Source organism: Pelophylax lessonae (genome assembly GCF_965119305.1).
Source record: "Pelophylax lessonae genome assembly, chromosome: 4".
Classification (NCBI taxonomy): Eukaryota; Metazoa; Chordata; class Amphibia; order Anura; family Ranidae; genus Pelophylax; species Pelophylax lessonae.
Window position 1 is genome coordinate 506,321,008 of NC_138771.1, and position 27,358 is coordinate 506,348,365.

At 43.0% G+C, this 27,358-nt stretch overlaps 1 protein-coding gene across 1 annotated transcript in view; it reads left to right on the forward strand.

Moving 5' to 3' along the window:
• ITPR2 (inositol 1,4,5-trisphosphate receptor type 2) overlaps positions 1-23,172 on the forward strand; it is a 611,059-nt gene extending 587,887 nt beyond the window's left edge. Inside the window, exons 56-57 of the mRNA XM_082252924.1 lie at positions 10,154-10,315; positions 22,681-23,172. Coding sequence (XP_082109050.1) covers positions 10,154-10,315; positions 22,681-22,767 — 249 coding nt within the window. The 3' untranslated portion in view covers positions 22,768-23,172. The remainder of the gene's footprint in view (positions 1-10,153; positions 10,316-22,680) is intronic.
• The last annotated feature ends 4,186 nt before the right edge of the window (positions 23,173-27,358 follow it).

Here is a 27,358-nt window from a genome sequence, read left to right on the forward strand (position 1 = left end):
CTTCTTAACTTGAACATTGCACAGAAGAATCAGTTATGCAACCAAATATTACTATACAGAATATTGATGTTCCTGACTACAACTTGCACTTGTGATCAGTGTTTTATGTTGTCATGGATCCATAAATACAACAATTAATTGCCTGTTGACTGGCAAAAGCAGAATAAATGTCGGTATTTTTTCGCTATTATCATCACAAACACTATCATGAGCTATTTAACAATACCATGAGCTTTTCCACAATATTGCAATAAATATCGTACCGTGAGGTCAATATCGAAATTGTATCATACCGTGAGATTTTGAAATCGTTACATCCCTACATAATACATGCCCCCCTTTATGTGAACCATGATAAGGCAATTACTGCTTAGACATCTAGGTGGATTAAAGTCGGGATCCCTCCAGAGCCTGGACCTGGTTGAGTGACGTCAGCTAAATCTGGGTCACAGTAGTGATGTATGAAGTGCACTCCTGTGACCCACAGGAGAAGTACGGGCAAAAGAACTTTGGCCCTTTTTCCCCTTTAAAGGCCAAAATCAGGCCACTTTGCTCCCCCTTCTTTCTGTGCTCCTTCCTGCTGTGCTTTTTTAACTTATCTTTTTCTGATGTTTCTTGGCCAGTCATGTGATGCAGAGGATCCTTTTGCTTTTTCATGACATGTGTGCAACTTGCTGCATTATTAAAACAGGGGGGTTCAGTGGGGGTGGAACCATGACACGCTGTTCTCACGGTATTTCCTCAGTCTTCTGGGTGGAGTGAGGCTGGGCGTCATTTAGTCTTAACCACTTAAGCCCCGGAGGATTTGGCTGCTGAAAGACCAGGGGGTATTTTGCGATTCGGCACTGCGTGACTTTAACGGACAATTGCGCGGTCGTGCGATGCTGTACCTAAACTAATTTGACGTCCTTTTTTTCCCACAAACAGAGCTTTCTTTTGGTGGTATTTGATTACCTGTGCGATTTTTTGATCACGCGCTATAAACAAAAAAAGAGCGTCAATTTTGCAAAAATAACAATATTTTTCACATTTTTTATATGAAATTCCCCCCCAAAAAATGTAAAAATCTAAATTTTTTAACATTTTCGGCCAACTTGTTTTATGCTACATATGTTTGGAAAAAAAAAATCGCAAAAAGCGTATTTTGATCGGTTTGCGCAAAAGTTATCGCGTTTAGTAACAAAGGGAAAGATTTTTGTCATTTTTGTTAATTTTTTTGCGTAATGGCGGCGATCTGCAATTTTTTTTGCGGTACTGCGACATTGCGGCGCACAGATCGGACCCTTGACTGACATTTTTGACACTTTTGGGGTTACCAGTGACATTTCTACAGTAATCAGTGCTATACATATGCACTGTTACTGTAAAATTACACTGGCAGTGAAGGGGTTAACTTTATTTGAGAGGGAGGGGCTGTGTGTGTTCCTAGGGGCGTGATTCTAACTGTGATTGGCTGTGGCTTGAGCTGTAGGAACAATGATCAACGGTCCTACATAGTAGAACCGTATGATCATTGTTTCTACACAGGGGAGAAAGGCAGGCGGCTTGTTTACACAGCCTGCCTGCCTTTCTCCCTCTCCCCCGACGATCGCTGAGTGACTGGCGGACATCGGGTCCGCCGGTCACACGCGTGGGGGTGTCCTTGACCGCACGGGAGCGCGCCGCCGGTACCGATACGTCACTCTGCCTGTGAGGGGCTGACCGCCGCAGTATATGTACTTGCGGCGGACGGCAAGCGGTTAAAGACTAAGGACATTTTGTGGTGAGGAAGAAGTACGGGGGGGGGGGGATACTGTCAGGTTGAAGGTGAGTAGAGGCCCGTACACACGATAAGAAAATCTGAAGGGAAATTTCGTCCGACGACCGATCTGCCGATTTTCGGATTGTTAGTATGGTGCTTTCGACAGCCGACTCAGACTTTTCGGCCGAAGAAAATCCTGATGTGCAGACTATAAAATGTTTATTGTCCGTCAACACAACATCCGATTTTCGTCTCATTAGTACAGTTGTCGACGGTGTGACGAGACCCTTGCTCACTCTGTCCGCTCTCCTGACACTCCTCTGTTTCTAGTCAGTCAGCTTGTAGATCGCATCGTCTGATGGTTCGGTCAACCAAGGATCCGGGATCCGAACTACAGCTATGTGCCGTTCGGAATCCATTAGAACAAACACCAAGCAGGCTGTATGTAAGTTCAAACAGGAAGACAATTTATTGGAAGAACACAGCACACTTTTATACAGAATTTGGAACATCCTGCCCCCAACAACCGCTTTCCTGTTGGTCAATTGTAAAGTACCTGCAGTTCCCATTCTGGTCCCCTCCAGACATGCAAATGAGGGCTCGAAAATGAGTCAGTAGTGATTGGTCAGATAGCTTGACCAGGAAATGCAAATGAAGACTTGAAAATGAGTCAACAGGGATTGGTCAGATAGCTTTGACCAATGCAAGGAGACAGAAGCCCCAGGGGGCAATCAATGTACACAATAGTCAGACACAGAACAATGGTTCCCTAACGAGCCCTCAATACACATTACTCTGTGTTAATACCTCCCTTAGCAGACAACAGGTGCGGTCATTAGCACACCTGACAATAGTTGAATGGGGAGCCACCTTAAACAGTCCGGCTCCTCAGAACTTCCTGGGATGACCATGTTAGGAGTGGACTTCCTGCTCAGAAACCTCATGGCAAAGGGAACAATTGACCTTGCTGACAAATATGCAGCAATTCAACCCATCACCCATCTGTCCTTAAATTCCAGTGATGGTGGACACCATCACAGACGGAAAAAAATTTTAAGAGCAAGACTAGGCATGCTCAGAGACGAAAGAACACATACAAAAAAATCCAACACATGACATCACTTCTGAAGTAGAATTCTGTCGTACGGGAAAATTCGTATGAAAATAACCTCTTCACTTTCCACATCAGACTAGCATGCCACAAAAAATGGACGACAGATCGATTGATAATCTGATCGTGTGTACGGGGCTTTAGTATTGCAGCCCAAACTGTTTTTTTTCACCCACCAGGAGTTCAGGCTCTAGGACCTACAGTACATGAAAAGAGATTTTTTTCCTAAAGGCTTGGTTCACACCGTACAACTTTGCCCTGCAACTTCCTTCTGACTTGGATGCTATTTAGGAGCCTATGCAAGGGCTGAAATCACACCCAAGTCAGACCAAAGTAGTACCCAGGAACCTTTTCTAAAGTCAGAGTGACTTGTGTAGTATCAGTTAAGACGGCTCTTATAGGGAAACATTGAATTTGACATGTCACGCGACTTGGGTTCTCACAAGTCGGATTCCATGTTACAGCAGTGTGAATGGAGCCCTAAATGTAAAGCCTAAACTTTTGGAATGGTGAGGGTTGCTAAGGAGATTCAACCACTTTATCTGACCTTATGACCACTGTCACCAGGACGAAGAATGACAGGAGATCCCAAATTTTGCATCCATGACCAGAACAGAAGGTGACTGGAAATATTCCAGTGGGGACACCGGTTTCCCTCAACCTATCACTTCTTGTTGTGTCTCCAGGACAGAAAGTGAAGCAACATCTCCTGAACAGACACACTCCGCAAACAATTCTGACAAAAGTTTACACCAATCCATATTGGGTCCTAAAAGAAAAAATAGGAAGATTTTACGCAAAACAATTGTGAAGAGGCTGGTCCTGCTTTATCTATCTGCAGGTATCATAGGAAATAGAACTCATGCTGAGATACAATAGAAGGAGTAGATCCATCTCATGTTATGGGAGGCCCCTCTCATCAGGATGTAGATCTGCTATCACTAGATCTTAATAGGTAAAGCCAATATGTCAATGCTGTGTAGTTGCTGGAATTGCTCTGTAGATTATTCCCAGAAAACTGCGTCACTGCAAAGATAATATCAGCCTAGGGTGCGACAAATGTCACTTCAATAACTTCACGCCTTTTTTCCTGGGGAGTTGTAAGATCTTACTGATAAGAGCACGTGTGTAAATTCACAGTGTTAGGCTTGACATAGATGGATCATAATGCAGCCACTTCAGCAGGGACTGGCTGAATATTGAGCCGTGTGCAGACACCCTGTTTCTCAGAAGTCGATTGTTAGAAAGGACGTCTGTCGAACAGACAACTTTTTTCGATCATCGGCCATAGCCAATTGACTGCTGTCACTGATAAGTGTAATGTGACAGTGCCAAGCATGCTGTCAGTATACAATGTCAGGGGAGGGGGATTCCTTTATCTACCTCTTTTGCGTAAATGAAGGAATCTGTTCTTTTTTTTTTCTTTTTATGGTCCATCTATATAGCCAGCGTTGCACTTTATTTGCAGCACAGTAATACAGTGGATTAATATTACATTTTATGGGTATAGCAGGAAGTCATGCAAATTATTGTGTATTTTTTGCACCTTTTGTTACTCTCTCTTCCCTAAGTGGTATTTTCCAGTTCAAGTAGGTAAATTCCTGCACGTGAAAAATAAACTGATTTTCCATTTTGGGAGTACCCATCTTTCAGTGACTTTACAAATCTGCATGATCAAATTCTCCACTTGAGCTCCAATCCAGTGACTTTGCCTAAGCTGAGATGAAAATCAGTCTGCTGCAGGCAGGACTGACCTGTGTAAAACATTTGTGAACACAGCCAAGCACTACATAGGCATCAGAATTGACATGACATCTACCATGCACCCTGGATGATGCCCGAACAAAGTTGACTAAGTTTTTCTAGAGATAAAATGAAGGCATTGTCAGGGGGAGTACTGTGATCTCTTTCAGAGGTAATTAATATCTGATTGTGGGTACACTTTAATGGTCTCTAGCATCTTCCCCTGAGATCACAGCTTTGTATATTCTATGTACACTATATTACCAAAAGTATTGGGACACCTGCCTTTACACGCATATAAATCTTAATGGCATCCCAGTCTTAGTCTGTAGGGTTCAATATTGGCCCACCCTTTGCAGCTATAACAGCTTCATCTCTTTTTAGAAGGCTGTCCACAAGCTTTCGGAGTGTGTCTATGAGAATGTTTGACCATCCTTCCAGAAGTGCATTTGTGAGGTCAGGCACTGATGTTGGGGAGAAGGCCTGGCTTACGCTCTAATTCATCCCAAAGGTGTTCTGTCGGGTTAAGGTCAGGACTCAGGCCAGTCAATTTCCTCCACCCCAAACATGCTCATCCATGTCTCTATGGACTTTGCTTTGTACACTGGTCCAAATAATTTGGTGGATGGGGATAATGGTGTGGGGTTGGGCTTGGCCCTCTAGTTCCAGAGGCATCAGCATACCAAGACATTTTGGACAATTTCATGGTCCCAACTTTGTGGGAACAGTTTGGGGATGGCCCTTTCCTGTTCCAACATGACTGCGAACCAGTGCACAAACAAGGTCCATAAAGTCATGGATGAGCGAGTTTGGGGTGGAGGAAATTCACTGGCCTGCACAGAGTCCTGACTCCAAACTGATAGAACACCTTTAGGATGAATTAGAGCGCAGGCTGTGAGTCAGACCTTCTCTCCAACATTAGTACCTGACCTCACAAATACGCTTGTAATATAGTGTATGTGGAACAAATGAGACCAGCCCCTGTCAGAAAGATCAGTCCTCCTTCCAAGGGAAAAGTACATATTATGCCCATGCCTACAAAGTCTAACTTTTCAAGCATTCGGCTACTTCTATACAGAACATTACACGTTGGTGACCAGGCTACTGTGAATCATCCTAATCCGTTTTCTTTGACTAGTCACGTTGTTAGCAAGACTCAGATGACCATTCGTGAAGTTTCCATGCTCAAGTGTTTTCAATCTAATCGGCCAGTTATTACCCAGTGTACAGAGTGTACTCATGGGACACAAAGTACTTATATCACAATGACAGCAAGACTTTCTGGTCAGCTAAAGCATCTCCTTTGTTGTATATAAAGAAAAACTGACTTATTCTGATGCCTACGCTGCTGATCTTTACTGCCTTTAAGAGATAGTATTGCTTGAAAAATCTTCTGTATCTGACACTTCCAGGAGTGACGGATGACTGGTTCCCTTCTGTAGTTCCACCCTTTCATCACTACGCTTACCTGGAGCGACATAGTCTGTACAAACGCAAGAAGTCACTTCCAGCTCTAAGAGGTCCTCCATGGTATAGAACAGCAAGGACAACAGTAACATCAAAAACCTAAGCCGATGCTGCCCTCCTTAGACAGTGTGGTCCGATTGGTACTACAAAAATGAAATAAAAATGGAAGACACACGCACCTAGTGCATTACCATAAAAACATTTATTCAATAATATGAACAATAAAAAATGGGTACTCTTAAAAAAGGTGAGAGGAACAAGCCATAAAACTACACGCAACACTGAACAGTGTAGGTAGCCTTGCTCTGAAGAAGGGGGTGCCCCCCGAAAACGCGCCAGCTGTTTACCCTGCAATTTGAATGTGACACGTGTGTCCCCACTGTCCAGCATTGTGTGTAGTTTAATGGCTTGTTCCTCTTACCTCTTTTGTGAGTACCCATTTATTGTTTTTATGTTTGAAAAAATGTTTTTATGGTAATGCACTAGGTGCATGAGCCTTCCATTTTCAGAGTCTGGCAGATGGAACCACATTTTGCAGAGGAGAATCAGTTTTCCCACACTTCTGGAAGTGTCAGATACTGTGTCGGATATAGTGTCAGATATGGAAGATTTATTCGTGAAAAAAGAAAAAAAAAACACACTTACCACAAAAAAATAAAATGATGGTTGTAAGTGGTGATTTGAGTTACTGTTGCCTTTTTATCATCTCGAGCCAGTCTGCCCATTCTCCTCTGACCTCTGATATCAACAAAGCATTTTCATCCACACAACTGCCGCTCACTGGATATTTTCTCTTTTTTGGGCCATTTTCTGTAAACCCTAGAGATGGTCGTGCTTGAAAATCCCAGTAGATCAGCAGTTTTTTAAATACTAAGATCAGCCCGTCTGGTCACTTAAATCCCCCTTCTTTCCCATTCTGATGCTAAGTTTGAACTTCAGCAAGTCGTCTTCACCACATCTAGATGCCTAAATGCATTGAGTTGCTGCCATGTGATTGACTGATTAGCAATTTATGTTACTAAGCAATTGAACAGGTGTACCTAATAAAGTGGCAGATGAGTGTATGTTTTATGCTTTAGATTAGCGATTATCACAAAGTTTAATACTGTTTGATGTTTTCACTAGATTTTGGGATATAGCCCTGCCTATATTTATACCTATGAAAGATTATTTAGGCAGCGGTATCTCTTTAAGACCACAAAGATTGGCTCTGCGAACAACAGGATAAGTTATGCCCCGTACACACGTACCGATTGTCGGCCGACCGATCGGCCGTCTTTTGTCCAGGGCTGTCCTGTCCGCTGAAAAGTGCAAAAGACTGCACAAGAATTTTGTCCGCCGACTGTGATGTCATGTGATGGTTAACTTTCCCTGTGTTTTTTCTTCTCTGAGCATGCCCAGTCTTGCAAATCTGCTGATTGTCGGCCGAATTCTGTACTGACTGGCGAACAATCGGCCGTTCTGGTGTTGGCCAACAAAGATTTTAATGCCTGCACGACAGATTCTGTTCGGCCGAAAATGCGCTGTCGGAAGCATCATACTAACAAGCCTACAATCGGCCGATCGGTCGTCGGCCGAATATTTACTTCCGACAATCGGTACGTGTGTACAAGGCTTTAGTCTCAAAGCTTTACTATACAGGCTGGCCTTTTTAAAGAGACCCAGTCACCATCTTAAAAAAATACAGGTAAAAGCAAAGAAAAATGATTTCTATAGACTTGCAATATGCCTCTGAAGTTTGCTAGAAAATCTGGATTCTCCAGGAAGAGTCAATACTTTAATACCCCCCACCCCCCTCTTTGTACATTATAGCCCTTTCCTCTTCTGGGAGTGTCTAATTACTCTCTCTGCTGGCCCAGCTCCTCCATCCCTCCCTTCACATCACTATCACTATATGACCTTTTATGTAGCTACCGGGGATAGAGTGAAGGAGAATACTATAGAGCAGGGATATGCAAACTGTGGCCCTCCAGCTGTTGCAAAACTGCAAGTCCCATCATGCCTCTGGGTGTCATTCTTGTGGCTTGCTATGCCTCAGGGGACTTGCAGTTCTGCAACATCTGGAGGGCCACAGTTTGCACATCGCTGCTATAGAGTGTCCATTGAGTGACATGTCTGAGTCTGCTGGGGCTGCTAACATCTCATGCAAGATGTCTCTAAGCTTTTAGATGTCTACAAAAGGGAGGTTTTTTTTACAGGTAAATAGCATGCATAATGTTATGGGAAGATTGTTGTTAAAGTGAATGATATCATAACAGGGTCTCTTTAAAGCGGAACAATTTCTCACAATCATTAACTCTTTTTATTACTTATGCTTCTAGCATTAGTAAAATGATAGGAAGGTATATTATATTTACTTGCTGTAAATTTCACTTTTACATCTCTTCAGTACATGCCTGGTTTCTGGTCTAGGCCAAAATGATGTCATCCATCCCAGGAGTCTTCATGGGCATTTTTTTTTTATGTTTAATTTATCTGGTTGAGGTGAGGAGGAATATACTCACCTAAGCACACCCTCCTGTCTGCATGCCTGAGCTAAAGGCAGATTAATTTCTGAAAGTAAATGCTAGATGAATCATCTGCCCTTACTCAAGATAGCCATAGCTAAAAATGGAAGGGGGGGGGGGGATTTTTTCAAGTGATTTCTCAAAATAAAGAATGGAAACATGGATGGATGGGTGAGTTTGCTTTAACCACTTGCCGTCTGCTTACGTTGACACTATTGCGGCAAAGTGGTCTGTTATCGTCTGACGACGTAGACCTACATCGTCAGACACTCCCCTTTCTTGGCGGCGCGCGCCGCCGGAGGCATCGCCCTCGCTGTATTCAGTCACAGCGGGAGTCGGGCCAGGGGAGGAGCAGCGGCGATCGCCGCTGCTCTTCCCCGATCGTCGGGGATCTAGTGTGGAGATCCGCCTGCTTGTGTAAACACAAGCGGGCGGATCTCCTAAGTGACAGGCAGGGTCAGATTGCAGGGTTCAGCATAGCTGAACCCTGGATCTGTCCTTGTGTCACTCAGTCACCTCCCCCCACACACGTCAGTAAGCACCAGGCATACAATAACCCCTCCCTCTCCAATAAAATTAACCCCTTCCCTGCCAGTGTCATTTTTACAGTAACAGTGCATATATATAGCACTGATTACTGCAGTAATGTCACTGGTACCCCCAAAAGTGTCAAAAATGTCAGTCAAGGGTCCGATCTGTCCGCTGCAATGTCGCAGTCCCGCAAAAAAAATCGCAGATCGCCGCCATTACTCATTAAAAAAAAAACAATAAAAATGACATAAATCTTTCCCTTAGTTAGTAAACGCAATAACTTTTGCGCAAACCAATCAAAATATGCTTATTGTGATTTTTTTTTACCAAACATAGGTAGCAGAAAACAAATTGGCCAAAAATTTTAAAAAATTTTGATTTTTACATTTTTTGGGGGGGGGAATTTCATATAAAAAAAATGTGAAAAATATTGTTGTTTTTTCAAAATTTACGCTCTTTTTTTGTTTATAGCGCAAAAAGTAAAAATCGCACAGGTGATCAAATACCACCAAAAGAAAGCTCTGTTTGTGGGAAAAAAAGGACGTAAATTTCGTTAGGGTATGGCGTCGCACGACCGCGCAATTGTCAGTTAAATTCGCACAGCGCCGAATCGCAAAAAGTGGCCCAGACGTAAGACAGCAAAATCCTCTAGTGGTAAAGTGGTTAAATATTAAAATTTAGTTAAATAGAGTTTTGGTTTGTGGTGATCTTATAAAGCTTAGTTCTGCTTTACCTTCAACAAAAATTCAACACTATAAATTATCCTTTTGTTTATTGTTGCACTAAGAACAACCGTTCATGCATCTGCTCTGAGGGCTGACAGTTACTCTTTTCTAGTCTAAAGTCTGTAAATCCCTGGCGACCAATCAGAATCATCTGCCGGTGCTGCGGTAAGCTGGTTTCCAGCTGATTGATAAGGGTTACCACTTACTAATGAAGCGTTCAAAAAGAGATTTTTCTCAGGCCGAGCTGCTGCGTTGATTGATGCTGTGACTGCATTGTCCTGCTGGGGAACCGGTGTGATAAATTAATCTCCTCATCACTCTTTTCCAGGAGAAGAACCTGGACTGGTTCCCTCGGATGCGGGCCATGTCCCTTGTCAGCAGCGAGGGCGAGAACGAGCAGAATGAGATCCGCAACCTGCAGGAGAAGCTGGAGTCCACCATGGGCCTGGTGAAGCAACTATCCGGCCAGCTGGCAGAACTCAAGGAGCAGGTAGGGGCAGACGTACTTCTGATGGGTGACCACCACCACCTCTGCATGCATAGGGTGGAGTAACTATCAGCAAAAAATTTTAGTGAAAAATAAGTGGGTATATCTGCAACCAAAACATTTTTTCTCCATTTCCCTTGTGACATAATGACTCTAAAATGCCATACTTGTTTAAATGTGCCTTTAGCCCAGCCTTTCTCAACCTTTTTTTTTTACATGGAGGAACCCATAAAATATCTAATAATAATAATTACTAAATCCACAACTCCTGGTCGGCAACGGGAAGAATACTACTTACATTGGTGGCCATTGGGAAGAATAACCCCTTACATTGGTAGGCATTGGGAAGAATAACCCTTACATTGGTGGCCATTGGGAAGAATAACCCCTTACATTGGTGGCCATTGGGAAGAATAACGCCTTACATTGGTAGCCATTGGTAAGAATAACCCCTTACATTGGTGGTAATTGGGAACAATAACCCCTTACATCGGTGGCCATTGGGAAGAATAACCCCTTACATTGGTGGCCATTGGAAAGAATAACCCCTTACATTGATGGCCATTGGGAAGAATAACCCCTTACATTGGTGGCCATTGGGAAGAATAATCTATTACATTGGTGGTCATTGGGAAGAATAACCCTTACATTGGTAGCCATTGGGAAGAATAACCCTTACATTGGTAGCCATTGGGAAGAATAACCCTTACATTGGTAGCCATTGGGAAGAATAACCCTTACATTGGTGGTCATTGAGAAGAATAACCCCTTATATTGGTGGCCATTGGGAAAAATACTCACTGATAGCTAAAAACATCAAAGTTGTTATAAGTACCTTACCTCAGAGGCAGAAATTGCTTATTGATTAAGAAACCCCTAGCAACCTCTATTCACAGCCACATCACAGTCAGGTTTTCATTGCTGTTTTTATGATTTAAATCTGATCTCCAACCTTTCCTTCAGTCTTGCACAGTTGTACAGGCTCCTTTCTTGTACTGAAATTGCTTACTCTAATTTCACTGAACACTGTGAGCCTCAAATGTGCATTAGAAGCTGAAGCTGAATAGGCCCAAAAGTGAGATTATCTTTTATTTTCCTCCTGTTTTGCCATGGGAATAGGAAGCCAATTTTTTAAAAAAATGGCAGTGTTTTAACCTTTCCTAACTTTATCTAAAACTTTAAAACAACTGAAAGTTTTTTTTTTAAATTGACAGAACAAACTATTTTTTTTTTTTTTTTTTTTATGAGTCTTCCTACCTTCGCCATATCACAGTTTTTTGAATAGATTCCTGATAACATTTAAAAAAAGACTAAATTCTGGAGTTTCCATAAAATATCTTCTTTAAAGTACACTGCTCAAAAAAATTAAAGGAGCTCTTTTTTAAGCAGAGTATAGCATCAAGTCAATTAAACTCCTGGGATATTAATCTGGTCAGTTAAGTAGCAGAGGGGGTTGTTAATCAGTTTCAGCTGCTTTGTTGTTAATGAAATTAACAACAGGGGCACTAGATGGGCAATAATGAGACGCCCTCCAAAACAGAATGGTTTTACAGGTGGATGCCACGGACATTTTTTTCCCTACTCATCTTTTCTCACTGTTTTTCACTAGTTTTGAACTTGGCTAGGCTCATTGTCACTACTGGTAGCATGAGGCGATACCTGGACCCTATGGAGGTTGCACAGGCAGTCTAACTCCTCCAGGATGGCACATCAATACGTGCCATTGCCATAAGGTTTGCTGTGTCTCCCACCACAGAGCATGGCGGAGATTCCAGAACACAGGCAGTTACTCTGGGAGAGGTGAACAGGGCAGTAGAAGGTCCTTAACCCAACAGCAGGACCGGTATCTGCTCCTTTTGTGCAAGAAACAGGATGAGCACTGCCAGAGCCCTACAAAATGACCTCCAGCATGCCACTGGTGTGAATGTCCCTGACCAAACAATCAGAAATAGACTTCATGAGGGTGGCCTATTATCCTCTAGTGGGCCCTGTGCTCACTGCCCAGCACTGTGGAGCTTGATTGGCATTTGCCATTTAACACCAGAATTGGCAGGTCCGCCACTGGCGCCCTGTGCTTTTCACAGATGAGAGCAGGTTCACCATGAGCCCAAGTGACATACGTGAAAGGGTCTGGAGAGGCCATGGAGAACAATATGTTGCCTGTAACATTGTTCAGCATGACAGGTTTGGTGGTGGGTTTGTGATGGTCTGGGGAGGCATATACATGGAGACCTCTACACAGACCTCTACAGGCTAAACAATAACACCCTGACTGCCATTAGGTATTGGGATTAAATCTTTGGACCCATTGTCGGACCCTATGCTGGTGCAGTGGGTCCTGGGTTCCTCCTGGTGGGCGACAATGCCCGGCCTCATGTGGTGAGAGTATTCAGCCAGTTCCTGGAAGATGAAGGAATTGATGCAATTAAATGGCCCCCCATGCTCGCCTGACCTAAATCCTAAAGAACATCTCTGGGACATTATGTTTTGGTCCATCTGATGCCACCAGGTTGCACCTCATCTGTTCAGGAGCTCAGTGATGCCCTGGTCCAGATCTGGGAGGAAATACCTATGGGACACCATCCGTCATCTCAAAAGGAGCATGCCCTGACATTGTCAGGCATGCATGCAAGCACGAGGGGGGCCATACAAACTACTGAGTACCATTTTGAGTTGCTGCAATGAAATTTCAGCAAAATGGACTAGCCCGCTGCATCATTTTTTCACTTTAAATTTTTGGGGTGTCTTTGAATTCAGCCCTCTGTAGGTTGATCATTTTATTTCTATCAAACAATGTGGCATCCTTTCATTCCTAACACATTACCCAGTCCATATCAGTATAGATCTCCAGCGTAATATTTTTCCCCTTTGAGGTTCTGATGTGTTTTCAAAGTGTTCCTTTATTTTTTTTTGAACATATTTTGGATAGAGTGGAGGAAGAGTATAACACCTATCAGTTTTTATTGCTATCTGTGCCCCTGTTAGGGAGATTTGCCCTTTCTTTTTGTCCTGTTTACCATTATCAATGAAAGTGAAAGTAAAAATAAAATCCCAAATTTTGGGTTGTCCCCAGAAAAGTTGTTGAGGGGAAATCCTCCAATGGGGACACTAGTTCTGGTGACCTGGGGGTCCCCAAAGAATTCTCTTAAAGCGGTTGTAAACCCTATGAAAAAAAAAAATAAAAAAAAAAAACCTGCAAGACAAAGGCATAATGAGCTAGTATGCATCGCATACTAGCCCATTATGTTTAACTTACCTTAAAACGAAGCCCCGACACGGACCCCCGGACATCCATGCGGGCGCTGCCATGATCCCCCGTCGTCTCTTCCGGGTTCGGCGGCTCCGGCGCGCTGATTGGCCGGAAGAGACGGCTCCAGCGCGCTGATTGGCCGGAGCCGCGATGACGTCACTCCCGCGCATGCGCGCGGGAGTGATTTTTCCGGCAAGCTCCCGGCAAGTTAATTGAAGGTCCCCCTGGACCTTCAGAGCGCATGCGCCGCTCGCGCGAGCGGCTGCATGCACTGTAAATATCTCCTAAACCGTGCCGGTTTAGGAGACCTTATTTGTTCCTACAGGTAAGCCTTATTATAGGCTTACCTGTAGGTAAAAGTGTCAAAAAGCGGGATACAACCGCTTTAATTTGCAGGGATTTCCTCTCACTTTCTGTTTGGCTATAGGACAGGAAGTGAAGGGAAATCTCTGCAAAGGGACACAGATGGTGAAAAAATATCGAACAGCAGTTATAACCCTCTCTTGCTCTATCCAAAATAGAGAAAAAAAAAGTTTTGCCTATAGTTTACTACTTCTACTACTGTAGTCTACTTTAAATGACACATGCTTTAAAGGGCCAGTCACCAAAAAGTGATGATTAAATTGTACTTATTCCATGCCAATAGAGTAATTAATTAATTAATAATTATTCACAAGAAGTATAAATTGTCACTTAGCAAACCCACCACCTGTTAAATATGACAGATCTGTCACTTAAAACTCTACACTGGGGTACTCCTATATGTAAGTCATGCATGCTATATGTAATTAACGATATCTCTGGAGACGCTCCAAATAACATCCGCCCTGCCTTATAGGACAACATTGGCTGATAATTATCAACATGGACTGATAGATGATGTAGATGATGTATCAAAATATAACTGCAGTTCCAACTTCAGCAAAGAGCCCAGTATACAAAGCCATATCATAATAAGGAATGCAATGATAACTAGTGTGCTGCTACTCCCCTAGCTATACAAAGTGCTGCTGTTAAAACCGAAAAGCTTGTTCCACCACCCTAATAAATAACAAAGAAAACAAATGTGTAGAGCTGCAGAATTTTTGACAAAAAAAAAAAAAAGATGGATCTCAGCAAATCCACCTGAAATACTGATCCTAAAATCCCAGTGCCATAAGGATAATCCACATGAAATATATCTGCATATGTACAAATAATCAAGTAACAAACAAAATAATATAACATATACAACAAAGCTATGTAGCCCAGAGTCCCGGAACTGTAAGAGTAAACTGTGTAATCTATGTCAAAGTGTCTCTCAATAATAGTCCATTGGTAATCCAAATGCTTCAAATCAGGCACTCATCATTTCTCATGCAGTGTTGTTGTGAGCCAAGATTCCCAGTGCTGCAAATTTCTTCAATAAAAACGAAGATGCGTGCACCACCAAAAATATACACAAGTATATAGGTGGGACTTTCCCTTTAAATGGATCACTCAAATGTTTTCCCGTGGAGTCCCGTCCTTCCAACTGAAAGGCTGCACAGGCTCAGAAAGGAGAGAAACCCACCATAGTGTAGTACAATATAAATGACCGTTTTTTTATTGAATAAAAATTACACTCACATGCAAGCAGAAATGGTAAGCATAGGTGAATGGGACAGATGGAGCCACTTCCAGCATCAAGTGAAGTCACTGTAGACTCTCCCCTTACGTGTTGCGTCACAGATCACGTGGCTTCACCTTGTACATATGTAGATATATTTAATGTGAATTATCCCTACAGCACTGGGATTTTTAGATTAGTATTTCCAGTCGATTTGCTGAGATCCATCTTTTTTTTTTTTTTGGTTTTGGCTAATATTTTGCAGTGCTACACTATTTTATTCTTTGTCATATAATAAGACTGGCAGATCCACCCCTATAGGGTATGCTCTACACAAACACAAATGCAGGGAAGCACTTTGTCATATCGCTTCCCCCCATACATAGGGGATCACGCTTTCCATTCTGTTTGTGATAACGTTTACAACCCGCTGGGTTTATGTTCCATCTCCGCACAATACAGTGTTATACTTAAAATCACTTCATATGAAAACTTGCAGATTCAAGTCTGTAAAGTGTGTTCCTTTTCCGAATACATCATCCCAATACCACATACACATCATACACATACTCATCTGAGCATCCCATAATGCTGACTCTGTGGTTTACTGGAGAATAGTAATTCTAGCATTCCTCCTGCTGTGCGCGTGGTTTAAAAGTATTCAACATTTGCAGGGCAAGTATTCAAGCCAGGGAACACATGGTGTGAAATCCTGATTTGCTGGATGCATCAACGCATTTCACCTACATCATAGGCTTCGTCAGGATATATATTATATTCTGTACTTAGTTTGGAGTAGTGAGATCACTCTGCCATAGTTTCAATTCTATTTCAGTCCACCTGGGAGTTTTTGGTGTTTCTGATTACCTTTTTGGGTTCCAGCTCCTCCTATTACATCATCCCTAATGAAAATTCTGGAGGGATAGTGGGAGCTACTTATAATGTGCATAGTAAATGTGCAGACCTAGGGCTCAGCATAGGGATATTGAGAATCCCTTATAATTGGAAAATAAGGTGTGCAGAGCCAGGCATTTAGCACAGGAACAGTGCAGGCAACTCTTATAATGGCACAGCAGGTGTACAAACCCAGGAAGTCATCACAGGGATGGTGGGAACCCCTCATAATGGGAATGGCAGGTGTGCACACTGGAAACCCCGGGTAGGTATGGTGGAAACTACCCATAATAAGCACAACAGGTGTGTAGACCTGGGAACCCAGGGTAGATATTATGGGAAACCCTCATAATAGGCACAACAAGTGTGCAGACCTGGGAACCCAGGGTAGATATTATTCAAAACCCTCATAATGGGCACAACAGGTATGCGTACCTGGGAACCCAGGGTAGAAATTATGGGAAACCCTCATAATGGGCACAACAAGTGTGCAGACCCAGAAACTCAACACAGGGATGGTGGGAGCCCCTCATAATAGTCACAGCAGGTGTGCAGAGCCGGCAACTCAGGGCAGAGATCTCACCAATAGAGCCCCTAAATGATGAAAGAGACTGTCAGGGTAAACCCAGGCTAAACTCTCCAACTTCTACTAGAAAGTAAAGTTTTGGGAGGATTTTATCTACCCAAGTACAGAGTTGAAAGGAGAACCTGTTTACTTTTCTCATAAATAAAATATTCTGGCTGCATTTCATCTAAAAAACATTCTACAGAACTGAGTAAACTTTATTTTTGGGTTCCATTAAATGTAGTACTTTGACCAAATACAAGGTTAATGTTAAAAATGAAGAGAAAGCATCTGCACAGTCAGATGTGACCAAACAAGCTGACTAATAAGCGCTAAATATATCCGTACTGCGAACCTGCTGACCGGTATGATAATACACAGTGCGCACAGAAAGGCTCTCCACTAAACTTCACTGTGTATGTGCAGCAACCTGACCTTGCAAGATGTGGGAGAGCTTCAGAAACGGCTGCCTGCAGCCCACACAGATTATCCATTGTCTTTCTTTCTTCAATGTCTGGAGAAAACGCATTCAATTTATAGGGGTCACTTATTCTTTTACTAAACGTCTCTCTACTCAGTACAATACTGTCTGTAATCAGCAGTTTATTACCTACCTGATGCACTTAAAAAACAGCTGCCAGAACCATCATGGTAAGCATCAGCTAAAGTAGAACTCTGGGCACAGTAGAAAATGATGCAGTCTGTCATTCCCAACTGTCTGTTTTTTGAAGCTTCTATGTTATATAGTTTTATTACCTGTTGATCCAGCCAGTAGATCTGTTATTTTTCCACTTCCTGTAACAGTCAAATCTGCCAGAAAAAGTGACAGTTACAGGGATTAGGATAAATCATATAACAGTACCTGGGGATGCTTACAATAGTCAGCATTTATTCATATGGTTTACACCTTTTACCCCCAGCCCCAGTGCTGTATCTTGGCCTAGGCCAACAAGGCCCAGGCCTAGGGCGGCACTTTGCAGGGGGGCAGCAAAAAAGCTGCACCCTGCACAAAAAAATCAGCCTCCTCCCGGTTCCCGCACGAAAAGGGTCTCCGCTGGCTTGTGCTACACTTTTAATATAGTGCCAGTCTTATGGGGTGAATTGGGCCAGAGGGCAGAGTCCAGGAGGCAAATCGGTCTGGCACCCCCATAAAGCGGTCAGTGATGAGGCTGCACTGATGGGCAGTAATGAGGCGGCACTGATAAGGCTGCACAGATGGGCACTGATGAGGCTGAACGTGTGGGAACTGATGAGGCTACGCTGATGGGCACTGATAGACTTGTGGTCTGCGGTTCACAGATGACAGGGCGGGTCATAAACAGTAAAGGGTGTGGCCTTTACAGGAAGGGGTGGGTCATATGTAAATTAGGGGGTGCACAAGTTTAGTCAGGCCTAAGGCAGCACAAAACCTAAATACATCACTGCCCACCCCTATAAGAAAACTGTTACTGTAACAGCTAAAACGAGTTACTGGAGTTAGGCTTTCATTTGTTGGATTTTTTTTTTTTTTTTTTTTAACAACATTTTATTGGATTTTTAGTAAAACATAACAAAAATAAAACGTATGGAGTACAAATGAACACATCAATAAAACAATATAACTGTAGTAATCCGCAAAGGAGAAAAATGGCAGAATCTGCATTTGCACATGGTACTGTGTAGGGGTTAAGCGGGATATGGAGGGGGGGGGGGGGGGGGTTTGAGTAACTGGGGGAAGGAATACTGGTAGATGGGGGGGTAGGGGTAGAAAAGGCTTCAGGAAGAAGGTCATGGGAAATAGAGGTTTAAGCTGGGGTATAAAGATCCTAACATATTAGTACAGAATGTTCACAGTGTTACGTAATATTTCACAATTCAAGAGGATCCAGATGAAGGCTGGGGAAAAAGGGTCAGGTAAGAGTTCCACTTGGATTGGAAGCATGCGGAGGAACCTGACAGTAGCTTTACCTCCAGTAGTTCTTTAGTCAAAAGTTTATTAAGGTCGTCGTGTACCTCCTGAATCTTAGGGGGGTTGTGGGTGTAGTAGGCACCATGAGCAAGCTTGGGCCATTTGTTGGATTTTTACTTAAAGTAGAGCTTTATTCTGAAAATTAAGTCCTGCTGGTTCATTTTTGGCTGGTTTCTTTTGCAGGTAAAACAATAAAAAATAAGTGTCTATACTGTGTAAAATCCAGTAATACACTATCACCACGCTTTGCACATGCTCAGTTGCTCTCTATTTTTAGACACTTTTGAATCTGTAGAGGCTGATCTGCTGACAGCCTTAGGCTTCATGTACACAAAAACTACAATGACCACCGGCCCCCGGAAAACGCAAAACATGGCAAAATCGCGGTTTGGGCTTTCTGGTGGCTATCGGTCAAAGCTCCCCTAAACGCAGCAGCTCCTAAACTCTGGTAAAAGCCTACAGTATGTGTACATTGACAAATAGGCTTTTATAGATTTGAGTTTTGGAGCTTTGGCAAATAAAAAACAAAAGCTTTTAAGCTTAAGTTTAGGAGCTGTAGTGTACATGCAGCCTAAAAGGGGAATTAAACCCCCCCGTCCTTTACAGCCAAGGAAGTTGCCTCAGTTTGATCTGCAACTGGCATGGTGCTGCCCATGTGATCAGTTATGACACCAGCCATTTCATAGTTTGACAGTTTGGTTGAAGACAGCAAATGTGACAGCAATCCCAGCATTCCAGGAATGTAACTGTTTTTAAAATTCCTTGAATCGATGGGTTTAGTCCTGCTTTATGATTTACTACTGCTCAGGGGCTCTGGGCTTCAGCAAAATGGCGGTCTCCAGCAAGAAGAAACAGGAGCAGTGCTGGAGGCAATTTACAGCACATACTAATTTTGGTAGCATAAGTATTAATGTGAAATGTATGTTCCTTGCTAAAGAAGATTTTTTTTTATCAAGTTGTTATGGGTAAAGTTCTGCTTTAAAGTGGTTGTAAACCCTTACATATACCCAGTGAAGTGACTGGCCTCAGGTGATACCCAGTGATGATAAAAATCCTCCAACATTAGTTGTACCTGTTTATCTGCAGTCTCACTTTACTACATCCGTTCAAAGTGCTGAATTTACACAGGATCTCCCAGCTCTAGAAAGCAGGGTGCGGAGAGCGTTACCTCAGTGAGGAGAGCTCTTAGAGCTGATTGGAGGGAAGGGACACACCCCCAATTCACACAGCACACAGGAACAGAGCTGAGGGTGTCAATCACAGGCTGTGCCCTCCCCTGTCAGCATTTTTTTCTTGGTGTCAGGAAAATGAATTGAGACAAGTACACACTATAGAGCAGGGATGGTGAACCTTGGCACCCCAGATGTTTTAGAACTACATTTCCCATGATACTCATGCACTCTGCAGTGTAGTTGAGCATCATGGGAAATGTAGTTCCAAAACATCTGGGGTGCCAAGGTTCGCCATCACTGCTATAGAGGGACATGCTATTTTGTGTCTGAGGTTTACGACCACTTTAATGTGGAACTATGCTCACCTTGGCTCCAGAAATGTGGCGTCCCCGCTGGCTTCTGACATTTTTGGGCTGCTGGCTTCTGGGTCTCGATCACCAACCTTCAGAAAAAAATGCTCCGCTAGTGCTAATGATAGACTGCAAAATATACAGTTAGGTCCATATATATTTGGACACAGGCACAATTTTCATACTTTTGGTTCTGTATGCCACCAGAATAAAATTAAAATGAAACAATCCAAATGAATTTGAAATACAGACTTTCAGCTTTAATTCAAGGGGTTGAACATAAATCAAGTACACATTTTAAGAACTGCAACCCTTTTCATACACAGTCCCCCCATTTTCAGGGGCTAAAATGTAATTGGACAAATAAATATAATCTTAAATAAAATGTTCATTTTTAATATTTTGTTGATAATCTTTTACTGGCAATGACTGCCTGAAGTCTGAAACCCATGGACAGTACCAAAGACTGGGTCTTTCTGATGTTTGCCAGATTCTAACTGCAAATGTTCTTTGTATGTGGGTCTTTCTACCTTTAGTTTTGCCTTCAGCAAGTGAAATGCATACTTATTTGGGATAAGATCAGGTGAATGACTCGGCCATTGCAGAATATTCCACTTGTTTTCCTTCAAAAGCTCCTGGGTTGCTTTTGCAGTGTGTTTTGGATCATTGTCCATCTGTACTGTGAAGTGCCGTCCAATCAACTTTGCTGCATTTGGCTGAATCTGGGCTGACAATATATCTCTAAACACTACAGAATCCATCCAGCTGCTTCTGTCTTCTGTCACATCATCAATAAACACCAATGACCCAGTGCCACTGGAAGTCATGCATGCCCATGCCATCACACTGCCCCCACCATGTTTTACAGATAATGTTGTGTACTTCGGATCATAAACTGTTCCAAGCCTTCTCCACACATTTTTCTTCTTGTCATTCTGCTACAGATTATTCTTAGTTTCATCCGTTCAAAGAATGCTTTTCCAGAACTGGTCTGGGTTTTTTAGATGTTTTTTTGGCAAAGTCTAATCTGGCTTTTCTATTCTTTAGGCTTATGAATGGTTTGCACCTTGTGGTGAACCCTCTGTATTTGCTCTTGTGAAGTCTTCTCTTGATTGTAGACCTTGACAATTATACGCCTACCTCCTGGAGAGTGTCATTCACTTGTCTGGATGTTGTGAATGGGTTTTTCTTTACCACAGAGAGCATCCTGCAATCATCCACCACTGTTGTCTTCTGTGGACGTCCAGGCCTTTTTATGTTGCTGAGCTCACCAGTGCATTCTTCTTTCCTCAAATGTACCAAAGTGTTGATTTGGCCACTCCTAATGTTGCTGCTATCTCTGTGGTGGATTTGGAAATATCACACTTAGAATCAATGCCAGAGCTTTTACCTGCTTAATTGATGAAGAAATAACGAAGGAGTAGCCCACACCTGGCCATGAAACAGCTTTTGATTCAATTGTCCAATTACTTTTGGTCCCTTGAAAAAGGGGGATGGCTAGTCTTAAGAGCTGTAATTCCCAAACCCTTCTATCAATTTGCATGTACATACCCTCAAATTAAAGAGTGTGCACTTCCAGCCCATATCCATTATATAACTATAGCTTGAATATGTTTTGGTAAATACCTGAAAAACCTAAAACTGTGCCTGTGTCCAAATATATATGGACCTAACTGTAGGTAATACTTTAGGTTTTAAAGTAAAAGTGCTGACTAAAAGCATAAACCCTGAGGTGCCAGCTATTGCCATTATTGTCCAGGAAAGCTTTTGTGCCTCTGTGATATGGTTTTACTTTGTTACCAGGGCCTGACATCTTCTGATTGCCTGGCTAAGTAAGCTCTGCCATATTTCAGTGACCAATGTGATTGCCTCAGTAGTGTGCCATGCCCCTATTCATTTCAATGATTGAGATGTACTCCACTAATGGCGCTTTTCCACTGCATGGAACCGAACGGTTCGGCTCGCTTTTGTGCTTTTCCACTGCTGGTACCGCATGGTATGGTGTAGGAACGGTTCCGTGCGGTATGGCGGCGCTTTTCCACTGCAAGGAACCAAATGGTACGTCTCTTAAAAACAGTACCACCTCCATTGTGGTTCCAAGAGGTACCATACCCGGTACCATATCCCACAATCCTTTGCATGCAGTCACTACTAGCCACTGATTGGTCAGAGAATCCCACCCACCCCGTTGTTATCCCACCCACTTAACTTTAGTACTACTTTAGTGGAAAAGCAAACCATACCGTACCGAACCGTTCCAACACCGTACCATGCGGTACCAGCAGTGGAAAAGCAAACCGGGCCAAGCAGGGCCGAGTAGAGCCGAGCCGGTACTTGCAGTGGAAAAGTGCCATAAATAGCTGGAGGCTGCCATGAATACGGTTCATCTATAGAAATAAATGAGGCTATGGTACGCATGCGTGCTGAGAAAAATAAATTTTTGTTGTAAAGAGTGTACAGCCATATAGAGCCAGGAAGGGCCCCAGAAGGGTGAGCATTATAGCAGACAAGCTGCACTCAATGAATGTCCTTTAAGATAATAATAATAATGTAAATTGGTTCCAATATAAATTGTATTTCTCAAATTCTTAATTTTTCCAGATGACGGAGCAGAGAAAAAACAAGCAGCGCCTGGGTTTTCTTGGATCAAATACGACCCACGTCAACCATCACCTCCCTTCACATTGAGCCAGCACAGATGATGACAATAGAAGTATCTATGTATGTTCAGACGTGGAGTGAGAGAAAGAAAGGGGGCCTGGTTGGATGGAACTAAGGTCATGTATGATTTTTCTTACATGGTCTGTGACCAGCAGGACCAGAGGCATCTTTGTGGGACCAGTGACCGCACTATTCAAGGATCCGCTACGTGAACTTTTCAAGAGAGATCACTTACTGAGACAGAATTGGATATTGGTTTCTTTAAAGGGAATCTTATAATGTTAAATTTTTTTAAGAAAAGATATTTTTTCTATTTATAGTTCTTTGTTATTTATGTACTTAGGGAGCAGCCATATATGTTTATTACATAGGCAGGCTTTGCTTCCTATTGCAGCACAATGATTATGCATTTTTTCATCTTTCAAGACAAAACTGTGGGACTGCAGCCTGCTTCAAAGCAATACCCTATCATACAACTGGTCTTATTGATAAAGCTGTTAAGCAAGGCTGCTGTCTGAGAAAAAGAATCTACCCACCCACCTGAAAAATATGAAAATACGGGACAGCAAACATGTAAAAGTGCTGAAAAGCGCCAGAAAAAGCTGAACTTCACAATACAAACTTGAAATGCGTTCTTTGTGAAGATGAACTATGCTTTCCATTACTAGGATTGTATCATGTTTGCACTCGGAGAGACTGAAAGCTGGTAAGCTTGATACTTGACAAAGGAGCCTCCATTTTATCTGTGCCTTATACACAGAGATAAGTCTTCATCTCATATCATGTCTGTATCCAGGAAACATTTGTACAGAAATATGAGTTGCTTTTCTTATATGATTTATTGGGCTTTGTAGTTTTATCTGTGAGTCCAGTGTGGGGTTTAGTCTCCCAGTCAATACAACAAACTAGATTTACTATGCGCTGTCTGTCACACTTAGGGTATGAAGGGTTCATCATGTATGGAATGGCTGTCTCTGATTTTATGCGACAATTTGTTTTGAAGTTTTTGAGTGAAAGTTTAGTCATGTTAGGGAAACTAATGTCACTATAGAACATTGAAAGATCTGTACATGGAAATTGATTGTAAATCTTCAGCTATAAGTTACCACCTGTTCCTTCATCCACCTTTCCTTTCCTGTAACGCCATGTGCTGCTGGGAGTTTCTGCTCCCTCCTTTATCTAAATCTCCTCTCCTGAAATATTGTGTGCTATTGAAGGATTCTGCTCCTTCCTCTAATTCTCCCCAGCCTGGATTATGCTGCACTGCTAGAGGACTCTGCTCCTTTCTTTATCTAACTCTCCTACCCTGAAATACTCTGCACTGTTGGTGTACTCTGCTCCATCCTCTAACTCTCCTCTCCTGAAATATTCTGCATTGCTGGGGTACTCTGCTCTATCCTCTAACTCTAATATTTTGAAATACTCCACGCTGTTACAGGACTCTGCTCGTTCCTCTATCTCCCCTCTTCTGAAATACTCTGCACTGCTGGAGGACCCTCCTCCTTCCTCTATCTAACTCTCCTCTCCTAAAATGATATGCGCTGTTGGAGGACTTTGCTCCATTCTCTAACTCTCCTCTCCTGAATTATGCTGTACTGCTGGAGGACTCAGCTCCTTCCTCTATCTAATTCTCTTCTCATGAAATATGCTGTGTTGCTGGAGGACTCTTCTCCTTCCTCTGTCTAACTCTCCTCTCCTGCAATACTCTGCACTGCTGAATGACTATTGTTTTTCCTCTAACTCTTTTTTCCTGAAATACTCTTTACTGCTGGAGGACTCTGCTCTTTCCTCTATTTAACTCTCCTCTCCTAAAATACACTGCACTGCTGGAGGACTCTGTTCCTTCCACTATCCAACTCTCCTCTCCGTAAATACTCTGTACTGCTCGAAGACTCTGCTTCTTCCTGTAACTCTCCTCTCTGGAAATGATATGCGCTGCTTCTATCCAAGTCAACTCTCCTAAAATATACTGTACTGCTAGATGTGTGTGAACAGCATCTGCCAATGGTTCTTGTGCCTTATGATCCTTAAATTAGGACTTTGTATCTGTATAAGTGTGAAATTCCTTTAGGATGAACTCATGAGGGAAAAGTAGCTAGGAATCTAATTTACAATATTTGTCGACTGGAACTTCCTTTTTAAAATAATAGGTCAGGTAGATATTTTAATGGAGGAAATACTAAGATTTTAGGAAAAAAGAACATATTGACAGCTGTCAATTTAAATTTTAAATTTTTTTTTTTTTGCAAATCTGATAATTCTGGAGGATTGCAACCAAATTAACTGGACTGGCTGTATCAGTGTAATGAACAAATAGAAACAATATTTGTGCCTGTACATCTGGGCTGCCTTATGTGTAGCCCACAACTTATAAGTGGCATTGCACTAACAAAGCTGCATTTTCAATAAAGTGTATTTCTGTATATGCCTTGTGGTCCTTCGTTTTTCTTTTTTATTCAGCCCAATCACTATTCCAAACTGTACAGACTGCTACAGAATATGAGGTTTCTTTTCTTAAAGACATTTAATTTCAACAAAATTCTTCCCTTTAAATGTATATGCGCATTTAACGTATTTTATACATAATATTTACCTGTAAAAGCCTCCTTTGCGTAGACATCCAAAAGTCCTGAGACTTCCGCTGTGCGCCACCATCTTGATGTCAGATGTTCCTGCAGACTCAAGTCACACTCAATAATATTACCCTCTACTCCAAACCCAGCAGCTACGTAAAGGTTTATGTGGGGACAAGCGGAGGAGCTGGACCAGCACATACAGTAACTGGACACACCCAGATAAGGAGAGAGCTGTGACGTGTAAGGAGGAAGGGGGCTATGCTAGCGCAGGGGTCTCCAAACTTTCTAAACAAAGGGCCAGTATGCTGCCCTTCAAACTTGAAGGGGGCTGGGCTGGGCTGTGACAAGTGTGATTAGAAAATGCCTTGGTGTCTATGGGAGAAAACAATGCCCTATCATTGGTATTGGTAGGAGGGGGGGGGTAGTGCCCCATTGTTGGTGTTGTTGAAAAAAATAATGCCCCATCCTTGGTGTCAGCTGTAAGAATAAGTCAGTAGGAAGATTAGTGCCCCATCAAAAGTATCAGTGTAAGGAATAGTGCCCCATCATTGGTGTCAGTGGTAAGGATAATGTCCTATTTATGGTGTCAGTAGGAGGAATAGTGCCCCATCATTGGTGTCAGTGGAAAGAATAGTGCCCCATCATTGTTGTCAGTGGAAAGAATAGTGTCCCATCATTGGAGTCAGTGGGAGGAATAGTGTCCCATCATTGCTGTCAGTGGGAGGAGTAGTTTCCCATCATTCAGCTTTGGGTGTGGCTGCTGGAAGGTTCTCTGGCTGTGTGTCTGGAGCTGCTGCAGGTGATCTGTGTAAGAGGGGAGTGAGGTGAAATCCCTCCCAGCTCTCCTGGCTCCCTTCTGGGGAAGCCATGGACGCCAGCAGGGCCTCTCCTGCTGGAGGCTCTCAGCCATCCCCTGGGTTGATGGATGACATGCATGCTCCTGTGCAGCCCGTGGTTGGTGATCTCTCTGCACCTGGTGAGGATGAAGATGCTGGATCCATTCGGGAGCGAGTGGTGGCCGGGATCAAAGTCCTCAATAAGGAAAGAGACAAGCTCTACAAGCTTAGAGCAGATTTGAAACGCCTGAGAAAGCAGCGTGAAGGCTTGTTCAGCAAGAACCGTGGATCCATGGATTCAGAGGTCCAATTAGCGAAAGTCTGTGTGGAACATCAAGAAACTATCGTGGCCACGATGGAAGGCAGGGATGGTCCCTTCAGGGAGAAGTTTTGCAATGAACGAAGGTTTGCAAAGATGGAGGTGGAGGAGGAGACCCCCAGTTCTGACCCCCTTCCCCCTCAAGGTGAGGTAAGCAGCCGATTGCCATCTCAGGGCTCAGGAGGCATGCTGAAAGTTATACAGGTAATGGAGTCTCCAATGCAAGAAGATCAGCTGGTGTTTGGTGGTGTGGAGGACTTACCTGACAGTGTGCCTGATAAAGTAAAGGATATAAAGCCCCAGGTTACAGATAAAACAGTTTTTGTGCCTTTTAGCACCTTGCCTAATGATGGGTTTCCTAATGACACTCAGGGTGATTCCCCTAGGCTCAGCAATGTTGTGCCTGCTGCTGATGTCTCTAAACAGGAAAAGTTTTGTTTAAAAAATTACATTTCTGCTGAAGAACCACAAAACCCAGAAGAGCCGATTAACCCCCCTTCTGCTGAGCTTAAAACTATTTCAGTCACTGTTGAACAGGACTCTACAGCGCAGCAGCAGGAAGCACCTGGTACTGCATCAGAAACAGTTATCCCTAATAACATTGCAGGCATGGTGGAACCCACCATTGTGTGTGGAACTGATAATGCTGCTGGATTAGGCCAAGCTGGTAAAAATAATAGTAGTGTACCAGCTAATGTGACATCAGTATGGGGTCTTGGCCCTAAAAAACCTACATTTGCGCAGGTGGTAAGCTGTGCTCCTGGCAATATCATCAAGCCAGGGTTACAATCAAGGAGGAGCTCTGCTTCTAATCGGGATTTTCCCTTGCAGGCTGCCACTATGAGCGCCATTGGATCTGGTCTTGGATCTATGGCTTCTGCTGGGGG